Source organism: Dipteris shenzhenensis, chromosome 16 (assembly GCF_047967505.1).
Source record: "Dipteris shenzhenensis isolate YYH24624 ecotype China chromosome 16, Dip_SZ_1.0, whole genome shotgun sequence".
Lineage (NCBI taxonomy): Eukaryota > Viridiplantae > Streptophyta > Polypodiopsida > Gleicheniales > Dipteridaceae > Dipteris > Dipteris shenzhenensis.
The window spans coordinates 4,635,288-4,660,394 of record NC_141611.1 but is presented as its reverse complement, the minus strand read 5'-3'; the positions used below and the strand labels follow the sequence as shown (position 1 = coordinate 4,660,394).

Sequence of the window (25,107 nt, the reverse complement as noted above, 5' to 3'; positions counted from 1 at the left end):
CATTTAGCTGTAATGATCGTGTAGCCCAGACTGCACCATCCTTGGGAAGAAAAAACAATGCATTTTACCCAAAATACAGCCCTCACATATTTTGTTTAGAGAAGTCTCTAAACGAGGCAAGGGATCAACAATATTAAGCTTATGCAATACCATATAGCTGCCATAATTTACATGCCCAAACCTGGCTTGCCAAACTCTACATCTTGCATGGCAAAGGTAGAGGCTACAAAAAGCTCAACATACTCTTTTCTCATAGCCATCAAGTTGGAATAACCCGTGACATAATGTGTGCTGGTGAAAACCAACACATCACCTCTCTCCCAATCATGGACCATACATCTGTCATCCTCAAAAATGACTTGGTAACTCTTTGAGAGAAAGAAGAGATAGAAAGTAAATTCTTCTTAATGCCAGGGACATACAAAACATTCTTGATGCAAAGATCTGAACCATCCATGGCTGTGAGTCAAAGTTCACCAATCCCTTTAATGGGATAAGAAGAATCGTTAGCACAAGAAACCGAGTTGCCAATCGGTGCACTAGATAACTTATCAAAGAAAGATTTATGTGAGGTGATGTAGCGGGAAGCACCGCAATCAAAGTACCATGTCTTAGCCGTCTCATTCATGCTGAAAATACGTGACTCCCAAGAAACATCACAGCTGCAAGTAAAAAATGTCCAATGATGCTCGACAATGAGCAGAAGTATCATCGGAGCCTGCATGTTGAGCTGAGCCTGAAATTGCCATACCAGACTCTTTCTTCCTCTGTTTTGCAAGACTCTTGGGATGGGCATTCACTGATGTGATGACCAGGATTTTTACAATAATGGCACTTGCCTTTCTCGAAAAGCTTTGAGGCATCCTTTTTATCTTTCCCACCTACATGTGCATGTCCAGAACCACTGCTAGAGGCATGACTTGGCTGAGCTTTCTTTTTGCCCTTATCTTTTGCTAAAAAAGCATGCTCCCCACTACAATAACGTGAAGCCATATTCTTTCGTGTCTGCTCTTCTTGCAACAAGAGCGCTACCAATTCCTGCAAAGTGAGGCGATTCTGATTCCCTCGCATCGAAAGTTGAGAGACGTATGAAAAGAAAGATAAGACTCTGGCAAGGAGTTCAAAGTAATGGTAACATAATCCCAGATGCCCTTGGCAACCAACAGATTGCGAATCAAAAAACTCAAAAGAGGGTAGTTGGTGCCATCCAACTGATCCTCCTAGGCAAGCAACTGAAAGACATCATTCAGATTTTGTTGTACTATTTGAGCAATGGAGATGCGTCAGCACACGGAGACACTTCTGCGCCAGATCAAAGAGCAGCAGAGGATGGCCAGACCACCACAGGATATAGAAGATGACCGGAAATAGCGACACATCACAAACTTCTATACATTTGAATCAGCCCCCAAACACAGTGGAGTGGAGGAGGAGGAGCTAGCCGACATGAGAGCAGTCTAGATGAGCAACCGGCAAAATACCATCGAGAGGGACGCAAAGACCACATGCACGACAGAGTGTCCCCACAGTACACTCTATTGAGGTCCGACCTACCACAGCTTTCCTCAAGGGGGACCGACAGAGACGAGGGGTCACTCTGGACATAGCTCAAAGATTCTAGAGAGCGAGGAGACCGCGTCCCCCACCGTAGCGCAAGACAGCTCGAGATACGAGACATCTTCGCAGCCCACCAAAGAGCCATCACTATACCAGGCTTCGGTTTCTGATTATGTTTTGAATCCCAGCGCCGAGACTAAATGGTTTTTCAGTTTGTTCCTGATGATGGATAGATTGATCTGGCCCACTATGCTATTTTCTATTCATGATTATGACTTTGTTAGCATAGATTAGTACTCAGCAAGGGTCCTAGCACGTCCTTTGCTTCAGCCCACTGAGGCTTGTATGAGTTCGCTTTTCTGTGTACTTTGTCCCATAGGCCCGCGAGGCCTCCCGTAGACATTAATCTCTTTCTCTCTCTCTCTCTCTCTCTCTCTCTCTCAGCAGGTCGCGCTTAACAAGCCCTATCAAGCCGCACACGCTAGACAGGGTACGCAGCACCTAGACGCATAGGGAGCGAAGGGGAGGACTCCAGGCTGAGATGAAAACCCCCAACCCATCTCATGGGTTAAGGGAGAGGGGTTACTCAGCTTGCACAAGCCTACGAGATGGCTACCAAGTAACAGGTACATATACAAAAGACAAAAATCGATTACCTCAACGAGAAGATCCCACAAGAGAAATGAGATCCAGATGCTATCTGGAATATCCAGCAAAAGGGGACACGGATACAAGTCTCCATCAGTGACAAGGTAGCCAAGATCAGATTCTACAGCAAACTTATAAGCTGAAGGGCACAAAGATATGGATTTCTAACGAAATCCTTCGTCGCGATAAGGGCGAGCTAAGCATAAAAAAGAGGCTGTATTTTGTTGCTTTGTAGATTTCAAAAAGTCTTTGACACAGTCCCACGCAAGAAACTATGGGAAAAACTAGACAGCTTAAAGTCCTTCACGAACTCAGAGAGGCTACATACAGTATATACGACTAAGTATTAGCCGAGCTAGGTCATGCTTCAAAGGGAAAGCTATCATAAGCAGTGACATAGGGGTCAAACAAGGTTGTCCCACCTTACTAACTCTTTTTTATCTTTTTATTGATGACCTAGAAGATTGAATCAGAACACATAACAAAGAACGTGTCCAAATTGCAGGGTATGATCTACTATTGCTTATTTACGCAGATGATGTAGTCTTTTGCAAACAGCAAGCTGAAAATGCAAGCACATTTGGATGCACTGGGGAGCTTTTGTAAACACTCAGGAATGCAAGTAAACATAGCCAAGACAAAAGACAAACAAATTGATGTCGATTCCAAAGGAGAGTCTTTGAAGACAATCAACTCATACAAATATCTAGGGGAGGATTTTACCGACAACAACAAATGGAATACATGTGTAGACAGAAGAATCCTAGGGGATTTGAAAGCTCTGCACAGCTTCCAAAATAAATGCAGTAAAGCACATACCTAGATGAATCCAGGAACATTCCCAAACTCATCCTCTAAAAACACAACATAGTGCAGTAAAGCACATCTATGGAATTGCGAAATGAGAAGTTTCTATACTCTATGGTGTCCAGCACCAGCTTCTGGGCTCTCTAGGACCTATTGAAAATAATAGAAACTTTACATGAGAGATTTCTTCTGGGGGGAATTGGGGTTAAGGCTCAAACACCCTACCCCATCCTATTGGCTGAAACAAACATGATACCTCTTGAAGGGGAGGCATTATGCCAATTCCTAGATTACCTCAACAAAGTTGAGAAGATGCCAGCCGGATACCTCACAAGGCATTGGAAGCTACACAAACCATTGGATGGCTCCGAGACGGGATGAAATGGATGGAACTATGGGTATAACAGCTGAGGATATATCAAAGAATGCATGCGAGATGAGGGGGGTTAATGGCACAGAAGATGCTACAAAATTTATGGGAAGCCCAAAGGGCAAAAATGCACTACTCTACTCAAGTAAGACCGTCCGAGCCATGGTGTCACTCTTAATATGGCCCACCAGATACAGGGATTACGAAGACCACGGCCCCCGCCACAGCGGGAGAAAGCTCAATAGACACGGATATGAGACATATTTGCATCTCACCAGAGAACCTCCATGGCACCCGGCCATGTTTTCAGAGCACCTAAAAAAGCACGTCAGAGTTTTGAGTTTTGAGATTTTCAGCTTAGCTTAGCCTAGCACTCAGCAAGGGTCTTAGAGAGCCCTTTGCTTCAGCCCACGTGGCTTGTATGAGTTACTTTTTTTATTGTACTTTGTCTCATGGGCCCGCGAGGCCTTCCAAAGACATTAATACAACTCTCTCTCTCTCTCTCTCTCTCTCAGATGGTGACAGCAAAGTTATGGATGAGCTCAAGGCAGAAAATGCAGCTCTTAAGAAAGAGATGGAGGCCATGCAGACTACCATGAATGGTAAGCATGCCGAGTTTGCACAACAGCTCAACAAGGGGAAAGAAGTGATGCTTGAACGAACAGAAGTTGTTAAAAAGGGATCAGCAGCTCCCAAAAAGAACTCATTTTTGAGACACTAGAGGAAGAGAAGAGACGGGCCGGTAAAGCAATGAATGTTCCAGTTAGAGGTTTCACAGTGGGAGATACCCCAATGGCAGATGCTCAAGCCCTATTTGCCAAGATGGGAGTCAACCTCACATGTGAGGCATTTTGGAGGGTAGGGAAGACGGAGATACCAACAAGACCATTTGTGCTGAGACTCCGGACTGCAATCGATAGGTCCAACCTCATGAGCATGTGAGCATCCTTGAAGGGGACCAAAATCTACTTGGATGATGACCTCACCCTTCTACAGCAGGAACATAGAAGGAAAGAGTTGACACGCGTAATGGCAGCAAGGGAAGCAGGGAAATGGGCTGCCTATAGGGATGGCAAAGTGATTATTCGAGAAAGAGTTCACAAAGGGGATAAGGGAGAAGGGGAGAAGGGGAGAAGGAAGAGTCGGAACTATGACGGTGTCAGAGCCGGGAGGGGAGTTGAAACCGGCCTTCGATAAACAAAAGGGCAGTGATCTTCTTCTACTCAATCATAAACTTCATAAATGGCCACAATGCAAGCTTCAGTCACTTCAATCACTTAGCACAACTTAGAAACAAGCTTCAACAGCAACAAAGGTGAGGCTAGAATGCCCCTGCTCAATGAAAATAGTACACAGTGCACCCACTGGCCCTAAATGCCTTGGCGCCCCTTACAGTATTTATTTAATGCTTCTGAATGGAAATGCTTTACAACAAGGGTTCACCCCTGCACTGTTCCTCTCTGCAAATCCTCTACTTGTCTTCAAGGCATCTAATCCAAGTGCACCACTCGAATTCCCACTGGCAAGGCATACTCAGGCATTCACTTCTGATCTGACACAACTTAGAGGCATTCAGGCATCCAAACCACTGGCAAATTGAGCTCAAGGCAGCCTCAAGGCTATCACATGCATCCACACTGTCCTTAGGCCTTCCACAGGATCACCCTTGCCTTTGGGTGCTTACTAGAACCTGTAGGAGTCCTGAAAGGATTGCACACAACACGCATGCACTGCAAAAGCTGCAAAGCAAGAAAGAACAAGGAAAAACAGAACCTAGAACCAACTCCCGCTGTGTGTGGCAGAGGGGCGAGCTCCTTCCTCGCACCTATCCTCTGTCCAGGCTCCCAGCAGGGTGTCGGCGTCTTCCAATAATCAAGAGGAGAGAAATGAAGGTAGAGAGCGGAGGGTGAACAAGAAAGAGCTGTAGAGGAAAGATGGTTCACAAATCTGCCCTGAAATGATTACCTCGGGATTTGTGCCTAAGTCCTCCTAAGAGAGGGTGCCAAAAGCAGCAGGGAAAGTTCCTCCTGCAACCTACACTGCTCCAGAACAGCTCCAGAAGCCACCATGTACCCAGAAACATGTGCACAAGGGTCCAACACAGCAAAAGACAACCCCGGGCACCTGCTGGAGGCAGCTGAACACGTATGTACGGAGGTCCGTACAACCGTACGGACGTCCGTACAGTCCATAGGAAAATTTTCAAAAAGTTCAAAAATGACTTCTAGGACTTCCTAGAAGTACGTACTAGCCTTGGAACAGTCAAAACAGGCCTAAAACGGCTTAAAATGGGCTTAAAACAGCTCAAACAGCTCAAAAACTGCACAAGAACTACTAAAAACGTCCAACACCTCTGGAAGAGTGAGGGAAGAGGGATGGAAGGTGGGGGAAGGGCATGCATACACATGCATGACAAATGGCACCTCCTCCTTGCTATTTGCCCCTTCATTAAAGTCCTACCCCCCATACCAAGGACAACGTTGGTTGTCCTTGGGCCCAACTTTTAGACCCCTCTTTTAAAGCCTTTGCCTTGCCCCTAGGACCTAGTGGTGCACCTAGACTTTGCCCTTAGAAACTTCTAGGAAGTGTGCACTTCCTCTAGCCAGTCCCTCACGGCCAAACCATTACAACACTTAACCATGGTTAACCCCGGGTTAAGCGTAGGTTGAGTTACGAAGATACTTTACATCACTTACGGCCAAACCATCACAACACTTAACCATGGTTAACCCCGTGTTAAGCGTAGGTTGAGTTACAAAGATACTTTACATTACTTTTCACGTCCTCGTGACATACCCTCCTCTTAAAACAGCAAACTACCTAGGTTGCTGCTGAAAAAGTACAAATAGGCAGAAATAGCCCATAGTACATACCAGAATATACATCAGCTGTAAGATACAACCTACAATGATAATATGGGCTAGGAGAGCTCGAGAGTCCATCCATACATCAATGCATCCTCTATGTCGAGTGTCACGAACACCCATCATGGAGACTCACGGCAGAAATACTGTCAACAAGCAGCATCTCAGGTGACACAATCGGTGCCACCAAGCAATCTCTAAATATATGAGTAGTCTGAATCAAGGAAGGGGAGGTGCTACGCTCCTCTTGAGCACCAGGCAATGCTCTAGATCTCTGCTCTGCTGACCCTGTAGGAGCCTGTACCGTAGTTGGCGCAAGCTGAAACGTGTCGAGGTAGAGCTGCAAAATCTGAGGTGAGTCTGCCAGGTCACCCTCCTCCATCCACCTCGCATCCAGTGAAGGATAATTCTTGAACTTCACCAGGTAGCGACGGGAAACTCTACCTTTCACTTTTCTTTCCATATGTGCCAAAATATGTTCCGGAACCAAGATTTCATCCAACTCTTCCACCTCAGGCTGAGCCTCATGTAGCAGGTCAGCAGGCACACCACCTTGGAAAGGCTTCAATAAACTCACATGGAAGGCATTGTGTATGGTCCAAGTGGCAGGTAGCTTCAGCCTGTAAGCTACATCATTAATGCGTTCAAAAACCTGAAAAGGACCATAATACCGCATCTTCACCTTTGTGTACACTTTCGTCTTGCCTTTCATCTTCCTGAGTCGTGCTTTTTGAAAACGCAGCAGCACCCAATCGCCCTCTTTCAAGAGTAACTCGCGGCGATGCTTATCGGCTGCCCATTTGTGCTTCTCTTGGCTTTTCTGGAGGGCTGTTTTTATCTTCTAGTAAGCAACATCCAAACTTTCCACAAATCTATCCGCTTCAAAAATCTTCTCTTTCGTATGCAGAATGGGACGTACCTTCCGTTCTCCTGCCACAATTTCAAAGGGGGCTTTCCCCGTGGATGAGTGTACAGTGGTGTTGTACGCGAACTCAACAAGTGGCAAAAATTGCTCCCATTTCGATTGCTGATCTGAAACATAGCATTTGAGAAGATCAAGGGCAGTGAAATTGGCTTCTTCGGACTGCCCATCAAATTCAGGATGGAAAGAGGATGAGAAATTCAGCGTGGTACCCATATTCTCAAAGATACCTCTCCAGAAAAGACTTGTCATCCGCGGGTCTCTATCCCTGACAATTGATTGAGGCATCCTGTGATGTTTAAACACATGAGACATAAAGAGTCTCGTCATCTGGCCTGCTGTAATTTTCTTTTTGACGGGAATGAAGTGGGCCTGCTTGCTGAATCCGCAAATAATGGTCCATATCCCATCATGTCCAGATGGTGTACGAGGAAGATCAAAGATAAAATCCATGGCAATGCTCTGCCAAGGTCGATCGGGAATAGGTAGAGGCTGCAGCAGTCTAGCCGGCTTCTGCCTGTCATATTTCACCTTTTGGCAATTGATGCATGTCCTGACATATGCCTCGACATCTTTCCTCAATGATGGCCAAAAGAAATAGTGCTCCACAGCTTTGATGGTGGCATCAATGCCTCTGTGCCCTGCATAGGGTGGAGCATGACTCTCTGTCAACACTTTGGGCCTCAACTATTTCGTGACACACAATCTACCATGCATCATCAGAAATCCATCTTTGAGAGTATAGTGCTCATGCCTCTGTCCATCAACCAACTGATCATAAATCCGTGAAAAATCAGCATCATTGGCATATTGATCCTTCATGGCATCAAGCTCATCAAGATATGCAATGGTCACTGCTGAAACTTGTGGCTTAACAGACACTGCATCTGGAGTGGGATTGCGTGAGAGTGCATCTGCAACAACATTCTTCTTCCCAGGCACATGCACAATCTGAAAATGAAACATAGAAAGAAAATTTGCCAACCTCATATGCTTCTCAAACAACTTTCTCTGAGTGAGAAGTACCGCAATGATTGATAATCGGTCTGAACATGAAAATCAGCACCCAAAAGATAATGCTTCCAGGTCGAAAGAGCGTGGATGACAGCCAACATCTCTTTCTCATAGATGCCAAAATTCATTTCAGCATCCTGGAGCACCTGGAGCACTCTACTCTCGTATGCCACGAGTCTTCCATCCTGCATAAGTACCCCTCCTACGCTGTTCCCACGTGCATCTGCTTGGACACCTAAGGGTTTGCGAAGATCTAGCAAAATAATCACAGGATCTGAGCAGAGTCGCGGTCAAAAGCTGCAATTTTCTTTGGGACCCCATCTGAAAGTGACCCCTTTCTTCTGTAAGGCATGTAAAGGAGATGCAATCTCTGCAAAATACTGAATGAACCTCTTGTAGTACGAGCACAAGCCCAAAAAGCTGCATACTTCATGGATGTTCTTCAGGTGTGGCCAATTCCTGATGGCCTCTACCTTGGCAGGGTCCATCCTAACTCCATCCTTGGAAACAATGTGCCCGAGAAAATGGATCTCATGCATGAAAAATTCACTTTTCTTGCCATTGACAATGCTTCCGTAGCACCTCGAGAATAATTGCCAGGTGCTTCCTATGTTCAGCCTCATCCTGAGAGAACACGATGATGTCATCGAAGAAAGTGCCAACAAAGGTTCGGTGCTCTCTAAAAATCCTGTCCATCATTCTGTTGAAGGTGGCAGGTGCATTGGTTAACCCAAATGGCATGACAAGAAACTTGTACAGACCAAATAAGGTACGAAATGCTGTTTTGTGAACATCCTCTAACTGAATTCTGATATGGTGATAACCACTCTTCATATCAATGCGGCTGAACATTCCAGACCCCTGTAACCTATCCAAAATATCATCTATCCGAGGTATAGGGAATCTGTTCTTAATGATAATCTTATTGAGGGCTCTATAGTCAATGCACATCCGCCAGGATCCATCCTTCTTCTGGACCAAGAGCACGGGTGAACAGTAAGGTGAAGAGCTGGGCTGAATCAGCCCCTTCTCCAACAGGTCCTTGACCTGGTTCATAATTTCCCCTTGCTGGGCTGCACTGACCCTGTAAGGAGGTCGGTTAGGGATTATATCTATCGTGTGGTCTTCTGGCCTTTCAGGGGGCAACTCCTGTGGAAGTGAGTCAGAAAAACAGTCCCTAAACTGAAAAAGAAAATCTGTCCGCTGATTTTCCAGCTTAGAAAAATGAGACTCTTCTTCTACTGACTTCTTTTCATATGCAAACACTAAGTATGCTGAAAGATGCTTTTTCATTACATTGCCAATGGCAGAAGCAGATACAACAGGGATGGATTCTCCCTTCAATTTAGCATCCAGAACGTGGGTCTTGCCACGGTGAGTGAGTGTGATTGTTTTATTCTTTGTATCCAAAACAGCCCCAACACGAAAGTGCCGAGGTATCCCCCCAGTAACACATCACAACCATTCAACCGTATAATATAGAACTCTTCTATGTCCACGTAGCTCTGAATATGCATCCGCAGCTTGCCTATCACCGGAGTAACTGACTGGCTGAGTCCCGGACAAGCCATATCTGCATCACACAAAGGACCCATCTCTTCTGCCCTTATTTCTAACTTTCCAGCCAGCTCTGGAGAGATGAAATTGGCCTTGGCTCTCGGATCGAAAAACATCAGAGCTGTCTGGTCTCTTATCTTGCCCCATGCCCGGCATAACTCTGTAGCATCTGTATTCTGAACAGCCCCAATCAAGTCTGGCAAAAGACCAGCAGTGGGCTTGGGCTTTTTATTCTTCTGATCAGTCCTCTTTTCCTCCTTGTGCTCACCTTGCTCAGAAGGAGGGAACTTCCGCTTCTTATGTGGGCATTCAAAAGCCCTGTGGCCTTCCTCCTTGCAAATATAACACTTGTTGGCATCATAAAGAATTTGCTTTTCCTCATCAGACATGGCATTACCCGCTACAGGGGTGATCGAGGGCATCTCTGACGGCTATCCACCGAAAGAAACATGCCTAGGAGTCTTCTTATGCTTCTTATGTTTCTTAAGCAATGACTTTTTGCTTCCAGGAGAAGCAACCTTAGGGGAAGGAGCTTGCATAATCTCCGTGACAGCATGTTGCAACTGCGACAGGGCTCCCGCTACACTTTGCATTTGTAGCTGAAAAAGTGCATTGGAATCAAGCTCCTCTGCCTCATCTACCTCATCCTGTGAGTCCTCCATGGCATGCTCAAGAGAGACTGGATGTGCCCCACTGTCTTGCTGGTCATCACCCCCGTTGGTACTGTGCTCCTCTTCAAAGCTCTCTGATGCTCTGTCTTCGTCCTGCCCCTCTTGCTCTAAAATGGTCAACGACCTCTCACGGTGTGACATGCCTGCTAAGATTGATGGCTATAGCAACAATTGCACTGAAGGTGTCCTTCACCCAACACTACCAGGGCTCACCTCTGTAGGAAGATGGTGACGATCCCGGCAATGGAACCACTGAAACCGGCCTTCGATAAAGAAAAGGGCAATGATCTTCTTCTACTCAGTCATAAACTTCATAAATGGCCACAATGCAAGCTTCAATCACTTCAATCACTTAGCACAACTTAGAAACAAGCTTCAACAACAACAAAGGTGAGGCTAGAATGCCCCTGCTCAATGAAAATAGTACACAGTGCACCCACTGGCCCCAGTTGCCTTGGCGCCCCTTACGGTATTTATTTAATGCTTCTGAATGGAAATGCTTTACAACAAGGGTTCAACCCTGCACTGTTCCTCTCTGCAAATCCTCTACTTGTCTTCAAGGCATCTAATCCAAGTGCACCACTAGAATTCCCACTGGCAAGGCATACTCAAGCATTCACTTCTGATCTGACACAACTTAGAGGCATTCAGGCATCCAAACCACTAGCAAACTGAGCTCAAGGCTATCACATGCATCCACATTGTTCTTAGGCCTTCCACAGGATCACCCTTGCCTTTGGGTGCTTGCTAGAACCTGTAGGAATCCTGAAAGGACTGCACACAACACGCATGCACTGCAAAAAGCTGCAAAGCAAGAAAGAACAAGGAAAAACAGAACCTAGAACCAACTCCCGCTGTCTATGGCATAGGAGCGAGCTCCTTCCTCGCACCTATCCTCTGTCTAGGCTCCCCATAGGGTGCAGGTGTCTTCCAGCAATCAAGAGAAGAGAGAAATGAAGGTAGAGAGTGGAGGGTGAACAAGAAAGAGATGTAGAAAAAAGATGGTTCACAAATCTACCCCAAAATGATTGCCTCGGGATCTGTGCCTAAGTCCTCCTAAGAGAGGGTGCCAAAAGCAGCAAGGAAAGTTCCTCCTACAACCTGCACTGCTCCAGAACAGCTCTAGAAGCCACCACGCACCCAGAAACATGTGCACAAAGGTCCAGCACAGCAAAAGACAAACCCGGGCACTTGCTGGAGGCAACTGAACACATATGTACCGATTCCGTACAATCGTACGGACGTCCATACAATCCTTACGAAAATTTTTCAAGAAATTCAGAAATGACTTCTAGCACTTCCTAGAAGTGCGTACTAGCCTTGGAACAGTCAAAACGACTTAAAACGGCTGAAAACAGGCTTGAAACAGCTCAAACAGCTCAAAAACTGCACAAGAACAACTGAAAACGTCCAACACCTCTGGGAGAGTGAGGGGAGAGAGATGGAAGGTGGGGGAAGGGCATGCATACACATGCATGACAAATGGCACCTCCTCCTTGCCATTTTCCCCTTCATTAAAGTCCTAACCCCCATACCAAGGACAACATTGGTTGTCCTTGGGCCCAACTTTTAGACCCCTCTTTTAAAGCCCCTTTGCCTTACCCCTAGGACCTAGTGGTGCACCTAGACTTTGCCCTTAGGAACTTCTAGGAAGTGTGCACTTCCTCTAGCCAGTCCCTCACGGCCAAACCATTACAACACTTACAAAGATACTTTACATCACTTACGGCCAAACCATTACAACACTTAACCATGGTTAACCCCGGGTTAAGCGTAGGTTGAGTTACGAAGATACTTTACATCACTTTTCATGTCCTCGTGACAGAAGTGCACAAAACAAGCTGAGTATGGCTGTATGAACTGTAATGGTACCCTTTGGTCGGACCCAACTCGCTTCTCGGAGACACAAGCACAGACATCATCTTCTACACTGAGACACATGAGAGCCCAGAGAGAGGGCTGCCCACAGTGACAGGGTACATTTGGGAGTCAGCTCATAGGAGAGAACTGAGGAGAGAGTGGAGTACGAGGCTCTGGAGGTGTAGTTGTCCTTTTCAAAACACACTTGAGACCACTCATATCTGTGGTGTGAAGAGAGGAACATGCACGTCACGTGTGGATACGAGTACAGCTACTAGATGCCTGACCGATCTTCATTACAGTATGCTATTTTCCCCCAGACATGTCATCATATGCCCATGATGTCACTACAGAGGGACACAGTCCATATGAGACGATACATGATGATATCATAGAGTTCTCCAGACAGGGAGACACCCTTCTTCTAGAGGATTTCAATGCAAGGACGAGGGATAGACAAGTGGGCTTACTTGACTTCACATATGAGAGAGACCCCCACATGATGCCAGAGTTAGATGCAACAGAGCTTGGGATTCAGAGACTTTCTGCAGATACTTCACATGTGACAACATACGGGCGACACCTGCTTGAGTTGGGAGCTGTCCACAACCTCATCATGGCCATCATCTGGGGGATTCACATGCTTCCCACATGGAGGTGGGACTAGCACAGTGGACTATGTACTAGGTCCATTGGCTTTTGTCTCACGCATACATGACCTCACTATGCCCCCCCCCCACTTGGAGCCGACCACTCATATCTGGCCTTCGATGTTCTTGCTACTATGCTAAGTCACAGGGAGAGTTCCTACCACAGCCCGTACCTTGATCCACTTTGATCGTGCCCTTGATCCAATGTATGTGCGTCACTTAGCCAGAGAGCTTCCGACCCTATTGGAGGGTGATTTAGACCTCGCCCACGCCTCAGCCACCATTGTCACAGTGATACACGATGTTGCCACCAGATCCTTTCCTACAACCCAATCGTCACGGGTACGAGATGGGAAGAAATGATCTGATGATCTCATCCATCCTCTGTGTGAGGAAGGCTCGTCTCTTGTGGCGTGTCAACCGCTGAAAGATCCTGTGTGCCTCATGTGACGTCAACTGACCCAAGGCTCGCTCACGTGTGAGGTGGGCTCGCATCTCTCTGCACTCATCATCAAACCAGGGGTTTTGAGGCATCGCGGGGGAGACCCGACCACTAGATGGAGATTTCGTTCGACAGGAAAGCCACCCATCCCCACCACTGATCCGGGCGTGTGGCACACTTATGCATGCTCCCTATATGATGTCCCGAGGCAAACACCGCCAGACATGTCCTCTATGCCCAAGCCCACTACTTGTCATCTATTCACTACGCAAAATGTGCGGGCTGCACTTCGCCGGCTCCACAACTGGACAGCATAGGATCACGAGGGCCTTCAGATAGAGCACTTCGCACATGGCAGGAGGTTCTAGCACCGATTCTTGCACATATGTTTAACCTTGCAGTTTGTCACAGCTTCCCACCAGCATGGAGCACCACCACTATCGTACCAATACACAAAGCAGGAGACCTTATGGGACACCAGGAACTACCGCACCCTCACGATTGGCCACACATTGGCCAAGATCTATGGATCGGTACTAGAGAGGGAGATCAGCAGTCATCCAGAGGCACGGGAGCAGCGAGCGCTAGGGCAGGCACGATTCAAGAGGCAGCACTCTACTCTAGACCACATTTTCACTTTGAGGGCTATCATTGAGGAGGCGAGGTTCAGACATCAGAGAGTCTACACATGCTACGTAGACTTTCGAACGGCCTTCAACACTATTCCACGATCCCGCATGATCAGAAGACTACAGGAGATGCAGATTCCAGAGACGCTGATTTGGGGTGTGATGAGCCTATATGAGTCAATCAGAGGTAGGGTTAGTGCTCCAGGCGGTCTATCGGATTGGGTCGAGAGAACCATTGGTGTGAAGCAGGGCTGCCCTCTCTCACCGACTCTCTTTGGACTGTACATTGATGAGACCACATCTTTCATAGATCACCTAGGGGGCGAGGGTTCATTACTAGGTGATCTCCTCATACAGATATTGTTATATGCTGATGATATAGTCCTTATATTCTCTTCAGCGGAAAGGCTGCAGAGAGATCTAGAGGCATTAGAGGTGTTTTGCAGAGAGAGAGACCTGACGGTCAACCTTGGGAAAACCTAAGGTTATGATCTTTGACACCTCACGAGCAGTGATTCGCCGACTTAGTTTCACCTATCGTGGTGAGCCAATGGAGATAGTGCAGTCGTACACATATTTGGGAGCAGTCTTCACAGGACCCATCTTCACGATGACCCATACAGCCCAGGCACGGCTCACACGAGGGCATAGTGCTTTGGCTAGACTAGAGTGACAGTGTTTCCAGGCACACTTTTAGGATCCACCGACAAAGGGCTGGCTTTTTGACACACTGGTGCGACTGACTGCCATGTCAGTACACCATGGATGCGCCTCTTGAGTCTAACCCACAAGATGAGATCAACCGTATCATACAGTTAGACCTCCTCCAGCTTCACACATCCCAGACTTGGGGAAGGACCAGGAGTTCCCCACCAAGACCCAATTTTATCACGACCACATCTTGAGAGTATCAGAGGAGGGATTCATCATCAGACCCCAGTATCTCGAGGATAGTTGTCTCCCATGCAATGAGGATTGCCATTGGTTAGATGCGGGTTTCGTCCCATCAGTTGAGGATCGAGGCAGGGAGAGCAGTGGGTCTGCACGCTATGTACGCTGGGGGCGGTTGAGACAGAGGAGCATTTTCTTTGTGTTTGCCTAGCCTACTACGAGATCCAGGGACACTACCACTGTCTCTACCTCGAGGGGAGTGGCTTCGGCCCTTTGTCACGACTGATCCATTTCCATGACCTGGTCTATATCGGGCTTTATCTGATGGAGATGCATCGACACCAGGAGATGCTTCTGCGACAGATCAGAGAGCAGCAGGGGATGGCCAAACCACCACAGGACATAGAGGATGACCGGGCATAGCGATGCATCACAGACTTCTATACATTTGAGTGAGCCCCCGGACACAGTGGAGTGGAGGAGAAGCTAGCCGACATGAGAGCAGTCTGGATGAGCAGCCGGCACAGTACCACCGAGAGAGGGGTGCAGAGACCACATGCGCGACAGAGAGTCCCCAGAGTACACTCTATTGAGGTCCAACCTATCACAGATTTCCTCACGGGGGATCGACAGAGACAAGGGGTCTCTGGACATAGCCTAGAGAGTCCAGAGAGCGAGGAGATCGCGTCCCCCACCGCAGCGCGAGACAGCTCGACAGACACAGATACGAGACATCTTCGCAGCCCACCAGAGAGTCATCACTATACCAGGCTTCGGTTTCTGATCCTGTTTCTGAGTCCCAGTGTCGAGACTATCTTGTTTTTCAGTCTGTTCCTGATACTGGATAGATTGATTGATCTGGCCCACTATGCAGTTGTAGTTGACTATTTCTATGATTATGATTTTGTTAGCATACATTAGTACTCAGCAAGGGTCCAAGCGTACCCTTTGCTTCAGCCCACTGAGGCTTGTATGAGTTTGTTTTTTGTGTACTTTGTCCCATAGGCCCACAAGGCCTCCCGTGGACATTAATCTCTCTCTCTCTCTCTCTCTCTCTCTCTCTCTCAATTTGCACTGTTTAAGGTCCATGGGCATAGCAGATATCATCACAATCATCATGTCTCGGGCATGCACAGATTGATACATATAACCTTGCACCAGTTCTTGAGAACTGGGCCATTTCACAACAAAGCCGGCACAACCTGGAAGTACAGCATTGAGTACACTGACTATTTTCCAAAGAGTTGTTCATGTAGAAACTAGAGCTGTAATCCAGTGACATAAAATACCTTCATATTTGAGTGTTCCTGATTCAACATTTCTTCTTCCAAAGCCTGATACTTCTCTGTCTGATTTTTGAGGCATCTTGAATGCTTTACTTGCTTTTCCTTTGTACCAGGGTTGGCCCCTTCATCTGTATCCTGTGTACAAGACTGGCAACTAAACTATAGAGTATACAGAGTTGGGCAAAAATAGCCATTGATTCAATCATAACTGTTAGGCCTCACCAGTGACCGATACAAATGCGCAACAAATGAGACAATAATAACACAGCTGGTGGAGTAAAACAATGTCGCAGAAGTTTTTAGGCACTAAAGTACCAAAATGTTACACAGAATGATTTTACCTACACATAGATAATTCCTGATCTCATGCAAATTTCAGGGTACTCTAATGTCCAAAAAATTTCAGCATCTATATACTATGAATAATCACGAATTTGTGAACAAAACGTGGGAAAAATAGAGTTTTAGAATCCAATAAAAGTAATGAAATGTGTAAAGCAACCGTAGCTTTTTAAGGGTATAACAAGATTGTACAATGGCTCAAATATTACATTTCTCACCCACCAAAATATTGAACAACCAAAACTTACTAGACGGTGTTAAATGCCTAGAGTACTACTTAAATCGATTGCATCACTTATCACAAAACATCTGCATAAACTATTGCGACCAAACTCTGCTCAGACATTCAACCTAAATAAACAGCTGCTACCTGAAATGCATACAAATCTTGTGCATGAACTCTTAAGGATTCCAATACATTCCGTGCTGCGAGACCACTGTCGGATGATGCTGCGGCCATTTGAGATAAAGCCTCCAAAGACTACAAGAACATACTTGTCCATCCATTAACTCAACAACATAAGATGTGTCAATAGTTAACACCCGTGTCTTCTTCATATGAAAAAAACTACAAAATATTGCACTCTGCTGAACCCGAATGTAGGCTACTTCATGACACCGAAGGTGAAGCTGTTGCTCATTACCAGTTCTAGACTAATTGATAACCCAGAAGAAGTCACCCCAAGAAACTCATATCCCAGAAAACAGCTGACTCCAAAATAATTCATAACCCAGCGTCTTTAACTGCACATACCTGATCCACATCGCCCTCATAGTGGCCTGCAAAGAAAATGCAAGTTTTCTTATCTATTTCTCCAGCACATAGCTACTACAGTAACATTTCTGCATTCCTTGTAGTACAAAATTAACATCATGAGCTCATTAATCTTGCATATGCTCGTCATTTCACAAACACATGCAGAGCTCTAAGTTGACCATTCTCTTTTGTTTCTTTGTGTTAGCATTGGTTGTTGTGCTGCAATGGAAATTTAATCATCAGATAGACGTTGGATGAGTCATATTTGGTTCCTTGGGATTATCCTAGGACATAACAAATCATCATCATCATCTCTCCCTTGGGATTGTTCCTAGGACATAACAAATCATCATCATCATCTCTCCCTTGGTATTATTCCAAGGACGTAACAAATCATAGAGAGAGAGAGAGAGAGATGAGATCACGACCTTCGTTGATTGCCTAGGAAGTGAGGGATCACAGCTTGCTGACCTGATTATACAAATACGATTATATGCAGAAGATATCATCCTCATATCTACCCCAGCAGCAGGTTTACAAAGACATCTAGAGGCCCTAAAGGTGTTTTGCAAGGAGAGAGACCCGACAATCAACCTTGGTAAAACCAAGGTCCTGATTTTCAACACTTCACAGCAAGTATTTCATCTACACAACTTCACTTACAGAGGGAGCGGGTGGCAATTGTGCAATCCTACACTTACCTGAGGGGCAATCTTCACGGGACCAGTTTTCACGATGATTCATGTCGCCAAGGCACGGCTTATGAGACGTCAGGTGGCTTTGGCCGACTAGCACGACAGTGGTTCCAAGCACACTTCCAGGACCCCCTCCCCAACGAAAGGGTGGTTGTTTCATACACTAGTGAGGCCAACAGCCATGTATACAACACCCTTCTGGGAAAGTGAACTCTCGGCGACAAATTGGAGGAGATTTGAGAGGCTACATATGATTATGAGATCTCAGATTGGAACTAGAGTCATCCAAACAACTAGCAGATAGAAGGTTTAGCACGGACTCGTACGCACATATATCCAAATAATTTGCCAGTCAAGGTATTCAGATAAATCAACACCCCCTTTTTAGTACAATTTGGATGCCCTGTCCCACAAGATGAGATCAACCATATTACATGTTTGAATCTACTCCAGCTCCATACATCACAGACTTTTTTTTTTTTTTTTTTTTGGGGGGGGGGGACCAGGAGTACCCCACCAAGACCAGTCCTATCAGATCACTTGAGAGTATCACAAGACGGAGTATTTATGAGACCCCATTACTTGAACGACAGATTAGTATCACATGCACTGAGGGTAGCCATTGTGTAGATGCGAGTCTCGACTCTCTCCCCGACGACTGAGTATCGAGGCAGGGAGAACAACAAGCACACTAGAGAGCAGTGGATCTACATATTATGCACATTCGAGGAGGTGGAGACAGACAAGCACTTATAAGTACTTGCCCAATCTACTATGAGATTCAAGGACGATACCAATGTCACTTTCAAGAGGGGCACAGTTTTGGGCCACTTTCTCAGTTGATCCCCTTCCATGATCAGGTGTGCACCGGTCCCCATCTAATCAAGATGCACCATCATACAGATCCTATTGAGACAGATCAGACAATAAGAGGTGACGGTGACACAGGAAATAGAGATAGACAAAAAACAACAGCATGTAACAGATTTCTACACATCCGAGTCAATCCAAGGACTCAGTGGAGTGGAGGAGGAGCTAGCTCATACGAGGGCAGACTAGATAAGCGCGAAGAGATAGCGTGGAGTTGTGGAGCCAGAGACACAAAGACCACGCACAGGGCAGAGGCTGACCACAGCACGCATAATGGAGGTCCAACCTATCCCAACTCTACTCAGAGGGGACCGTCAAAGTTGAGATGTCGCTCTTGATATGCCCCCCACCACAGTGAGAGATAAACTAGCAGAGACAGATCACATACCACCAGAGGGATGCCATGGCACCAGGATCATAGATATAGTTGATCACATCTCCTGCTCTCTCAAAATTTCTGAGTTTCGGGTGGATTGGCCAAAGATGGGGACACTCAAATTCCATGACTCGCTACTACTTTCTACTAGGGTCAAGAGTTATTTCTTGGTTTAGTAAGAAGCAACCCAAGATCGCTCTTTCATAAAGTATAGAGCGGCCTGCATGGAGGTTACAAAGGGTGAAGCCGTGGATATCTGCTCCAACAACCAGAGTTGCATTGTGATCACGAAGAACCCAGTGTTCCATGGTTAGACGAAGCACATTGAGCTTCACTACCACTCCGTCAAGCTTGGACAGACTTGATCGAGCTAACTTATACGGCCCTACAAAAGAAAATGCTGCCAATTTATTCACCACAGCTCTTTCTCCTGAGCATCTAGCATCTCATTCGACGTCTTGGGATTGGCCCACATTGAGTCAGTAAGAGGGGGTGTTAGAACAGATCACTGACCGACCTGTGAGCCCCCATATGAGGAGGACGCCAGGGTAGTGTATCTGAAGCCTTTAAAGGGTAGGCTGAGCTGCATTTGAGCAGTATTCAGTATATTAGGGTTGCTGTCTGCAACCTGTTGAGCACGAGAATAGAGCAGGAAGAAACATGCATTATAGGCACCTGTTGAACTACCTTTTGGGCATCTGGGACCGGACAGGTCAGATGACCTGCCAGTTAACCGACCTGCAGGTCAGCCTAGACTGGTTGACTGGTTGGCTGGCTGGGACAGACCGAGTTGGTCTGTTTCTAGGGCTTGCTTGTCCAATAAAAGTGCCTACTGTATCCCACTAAAGACCTTTCAAAGGCACACAGGAAAGACCTTTCTGGAACACTTCTACCAGATCTATACCTCACTTTTCACAGTCCTCCTTGACTGTATTTTTCCCAGCACCATGCTGGATGTTTGTTGCTTCACCCTGAAGCAGGTGAGTCACTCTCGTGGTGACCTAAATTGAGTATGTTTTGCAAGTTCTGGGTTCAGTTTATCGTGGTGTATTGGGATAGAGTTATCTATGGTTTTTCCATTGTGGACAGAGGCGTACTTCAGCTCCTGAAAATTCTGGCACGGTTTGCTTACAATTTCATGATGTTGAAGCGGCTTTTAAGCTGAAAACTTATTTGAGGCAGCTTGTTGTTTCTTCTCATTGGGATACATGGCATGAACGTAATTCTGCAAGGGCTCACAGCATTGTTTTGGATGACATCTTTTGGAATGACGTTAGCCTATTGCTTTAGGTCACAAAGACTATTCTCATTACGTTGAGACTTCTTGATGGGATGACTTGGGAAGCTGTATGAAGGGTTGGATAGGATGATTTGAGACAATTCAAAGTTTGGATGCTTTGTATAGTTGCACGAAGAGTTGAGGGCACTTACGAACTCCTAGTGGACAAATATCATTCACCTTTGGAGACTTCAGCCTTTGTTGTTGGATCCCAATTTTCCAGGGCAAGAGATACGAAGGTGATGCATGGATGGAAGAAAAAACTTTGGCAAGTAGAATTAATCTCAAAATTGGACTTTCGAGTGATGGAAAAAACACTAGCATGCTTCAAAAGCATTCCTAAAGTAGTGACAGACAATGGGAACAAAAACAAAATACGGGCAATGGCGGCACCTAAAACATCCCTCGTGGCGTCAATATCAAGTTCGAATCCATCACCCAGCATCGACAGTAATAGTCCCTCCCTTGAGACTTTCTCGGTAGGAGGAGGGTCGCGCAAGCGTCGTGTACGAGCATTGGATATAAGCCCACAAGCAACAGAACCTCCTTTCGAACTGCGCCCGCGCCCACTGGGTCGCCGAGGTGACGACGCCGAACTGTTCCTATCTGATATAGAATGTAGGGGTCGAAGGCTAGGAAAGTCAGTGTCAAAACCATGTACTTTCTCGCAATCATTCGGGGAAGGCTGTGATTGCGTGTCAACATGCCTCAAAGGCTCAGACCAGGCGTTCCTTTCTGGAGGAGGAGGAAAGTACTCCAGCAAAGTCGCGGAGCTCGGTCCCCCAAGACGCGTGCAAGCACCGCCATTGAAGAACCTGTAAGCAGCCTGCGATTTTGTGCCCGCAATGGAATGCTTGGAGAGTTGAGGACCAGCAGAGTGGCCGTGACTGGGATCCGGAAGAGTGATGCCGTTAGAGTAGCCGGCGATGAGCTGAGCTGCGAGGTCGGGATCGCCATCGGCAGAGGTGAAGGCAGAAGCGATGAGTGGGAGGGGGACGGACGGGAAGGAGTGCAGAAGGGATTGAAGGGCGCGGGTTTCGTCGTCATCGTCTTGTTGTGTGTTCGACATTCCTCTGCAAAAACACACTCGCCGTTGAAGAGACGCTATTTGCTTGCAAACCAAAATGGAAAAGCGTATGCTCCTATTCGTTTATGTCCGGATGGAAATTAACCTAAGCAAAGGATGACGAGGGCCTACAACATCAAGATTCACGAATGAAATTGTCAGTTTCCAATGAAGAAACTGGCATTGCCTCAACATTATAAACAAACTAAGACTAAAGAATTCCATAATACCAACAAAGATCTCCTTGTAGTAGCGGGGAAGAATGGCACAGGTACCAATCTATAGAATCCATGAATGACTATACAAATTTTTTGTGAAAGCGTGAATTATTTCCCTAAACATTTGGTAATTTGATAAAACTTTTTCTAAAGCATGAATTTTTTTTCACATCTGATAGCCATCCCCTCTCGTTACGATTACAAGAAATTAATTATGAGCAAACTACAACCAAAGAATTTCATAAGACCAACAAAGAGTCTATTTTGGTTGCAAAATATACTCTATTTGCTCTAAGGCCTTAGAGCAAAATGGAAGATAGTATACCACATTTCTAGCCTTCTCTTTACACTCTATTTTGCTCTAAGGCCTGCATGAGATCCACAAGAAAACACTAGGATTGATGCGTGGCAATCTTTCTAAATGGTATCAATGCTTGTTCTCAAAGTATTGTTCTATTTATGTGAAATAGCAATTGCTGATTGTTATCCTTTAAAATAGGACGATATAATAGCACTTGCTCCCCATAAAAAGTAGTTGGATGTTGTCTACAGAGAATTTCATAGATCATATCATCTTCAATTTTTCCCCTTTTTAGCATTTCCTATAATCCAATCATTTTCTATAGCAAAAAATGTTGTCCATGTGTCTTCTTTTTTTGTGTATTTGTTTATAGAGCTTTTAAAAAGGAGATCTAATGCTAGGTATTTTTCTCTCTAGGAAGAGCTATGCAAGCAGAGAAGGCTAACCAAGTACAACCCAACAAAGGGTCATGTAGTAGACAAGCTTACCTCTAGCACCAACTTGCATACCACCCACAAAGACATAGCTAGCTAGGCCCTAGCAGCTAGCTATGTCTTTTTGGCATCATTGCCCCACTGAGAGAAAAACAAACATTGGGTTATTTTCCCACAACTCTCATTGCATCGAAAGACAAACATTGGGTTATTTTCTACTCCGATGCAAGTTTTTAAAGATTTTGTTTTTCAATATTTTGTGCAATTTCTATGAGATTTTAGTGGGAAATCTAATCTACAAGCACTTTCATGCAAACCACAAGACGTAGCATAAGTCTAAGTACCTTTTTGAGCTGCCCATAAACCATTCTACCCATGCTATCACCACAAGCTTTGGAGCTAGGTACACGTAATTCCAGGTTTGAACTTTTATGTCATCTCTTGCTCTTTTGTAGTTCCTTTCGTAGCTTGGGAATATCTATGTGCCAAAGGAAATGCATTTGTGAAAACATCTAGTCTTGTACAATATCCCATTGTTGTTTTTTACCATTACTTTTGCTTTTGTGTGATGTGGTGTCCGAGCTTGATTTTTGTTTCTCAAGTCTATAAATGTTTTGAGATATATTTCAGTAAAAGGACAAGAAAATCTGAGAATGCTTACATATAACCTAGGGAAGGAGGAGTGGACCACTTGTCAAAAGTAGATTATGTATTGAAGCGAGTGATGGGCTAGGAGAAGTGACAAAGCTAATGAGGAGATGTTCAAATCACTCAAGAAGAAGGCCTCCCAAGAAGCTGATTTGGAAGAAAACAGTAACAACAGACCAAAGAGATCTTACAAGAGTACATAGTCACTTCAGGAAATTTTTAGGGGAATAGGAGGTGTGGACATAGAGAAGCTACGATTGAGAGGCAAATGTAGTTCAGTGAGACCCAAGGTAGTGCCCTCCTTTGACTCCAAGTTTTTGGATAAAGATCTAGCTTGTGAAAAACATAAAGAGGCTATAATGCACATGGCAAAAGGTAAGACTCTAGAGAGGATGCATGGCTTGTTCCATTCTACACGACTTTTTATGAAATGATAGGTAGGACCTAAATTGTTTGAGCTATAAGAAGAACCGGTGAGCCAAGGGGCTCTTGACCTTATTGTCAACAAAAAAATGATTAAGATTATAGACAAAGAAAAACCCAAAGACACTCTCAATATCTGGTAATACCTTGCTCTGCTCAACACGAGGTACAAGAGCAGAGCTAAGGAAATTAAAACTTAGAAGATGCGGATAAGGGAAGAATAATGGAAGAAGTATGTCAGAGGTCATTATCATGAGCATCTATAGTTGGCCGAGGAAGAAGAACCAAGACTTTTACATTGTAAGCCTTACAGGACATGGGGGTTGGCCCAAGGTTTTGAAGTTTTGTTGAGACTCTTCTTCTCGCCTCTTTGTGTTAAAAAGTTCAATCAGGGAAGGATTCCCTCTATCCCTCCTCCTTTTTAATGTTGCTATAGATGCAATGGATTGGCTTATTCAAGCAAAGTGGAGGTCATGTTTTATAACTTACTTTTTTGTGGCTTTTATGAGTAGAGGATCTATGTTATCCTCCTACTTTAGCTCTTTCCAAATGACATCTTCTTGTTCTTTCCTCTTGGACTTCACCTGATCCTCACCATGCCTATGGGACATGAACTATAGTTTGGACATGTTTGCCACATTAGCTCACCTTGGGTGGGCACCTTTAGTGTCCAATCACCTTCAAGGGCTTCTTGGCCAAGGACCAGTCTAATGTACTAGGAGTGCAATTTATATTCTCTTTCAGCCAGCTTTTGAGCCTTTATGAAGATTTTATCCTTCTCCAATCGTTTTATTGGCCTTTTTAACCTACTCCAATGCACCTTGGAAAAAACAAAACCAAGCACTAACATCAATCTATAGAGTACTCATTATCATGTTGATTACATGATGTATTGAGATCTCCCAAGGGAAAGGATAAAGCATAAACCCAATATGAAGGTTTATCCCCTCAAATATGGATCCTTCAAGATCCTCAAGCTAGTCCTTAGTAATTTGCCTCTTGGATTCAACTCCTAGCATATTCCTACACCTTACCTTTTATTTTAATTACTAAGTCCATAAAATCCTCCTCAATTGTTTCATGAGTTGGATCCAATCACTCCAACTCTTCTTAGGGATGTCATCGTATATTACAAATAGCCTTTGGAGAAGGACCATCTATTGGATGGCAAGCTACTAGGAGGTGATCCAATCTATCTACATGGGTTGTAAGAAAAGATAGATTTCATCCATGGTAATGTGGCTAGATATGGAGTATATTACCTTAGAGTTATATCAATTGGTTGAGGGTTTGGAGATCCTCATGACTAAGGGGTGACTAAGGGAGGATGAAACGATGTAGATGCAACATTGGATCCATAATTGAGGTTTTATTGAGTGGCATTAATCCTAGCCTAATAAGTATTCAACATTGTCAATGCATTCCATTCAATAAAACACCCTTAGGTTGCTATGGCCATAGATTAAGATTGTGAAACCAAGGTGATGAGCATAGTCAAGGTCATGTTATAGGGCCATAGCATCCTAGACC

General features: G+C 45.3%; 1 protein-coding gene and 1 pseudogene across 4 annotated transcripts in view; both read right to left on the bottom strand.

Moving 5' to 3' along the window:
* LOC147892439 (SMR domain-containing protein At5g58720-like) overlaps positions 1-21,619 on the bottom strand; it is a 53,018-nt gene extending 31,399 nt beyond the window's left edge. For 2 of the 4 annotated variants that reach the window (XM_087387110.1, XM_087387108.1), the window contains exons 1-4: positions 20,881-21,619; positions 17,265-17,290; positions 16,881-16,991; positions 16,172-16,315 (exon numbers count right to left, since the gene is read on the bottom strand). In XM_087387110.1, coding sequence (XP_087243236.1) covers positions 16,172-16,315; positions 16,881-16,991; positions 17,265-17,290; positions 20,881-21,556 — 957 coding nt within the window. In that variant the 5' untranslated portion in view covers positions 21,557-21,619. The remainder of the gene's footprint in view (positions 1-16,171; positions 16,316-16,880; positions 16,992-17,264; positions 17,291-20,880) is intronic. The other 2 variants (XM_087387109.1, XM_087387111.1) reach the window with 2 other exon arrangements.
* Positions 6,356-9,753, bottom strand: LOC147892440 (uncharacterized; annotated as a pseudogene).
* Positions 21,620-25,107: the final 3,488 nt, after the last annotated feature.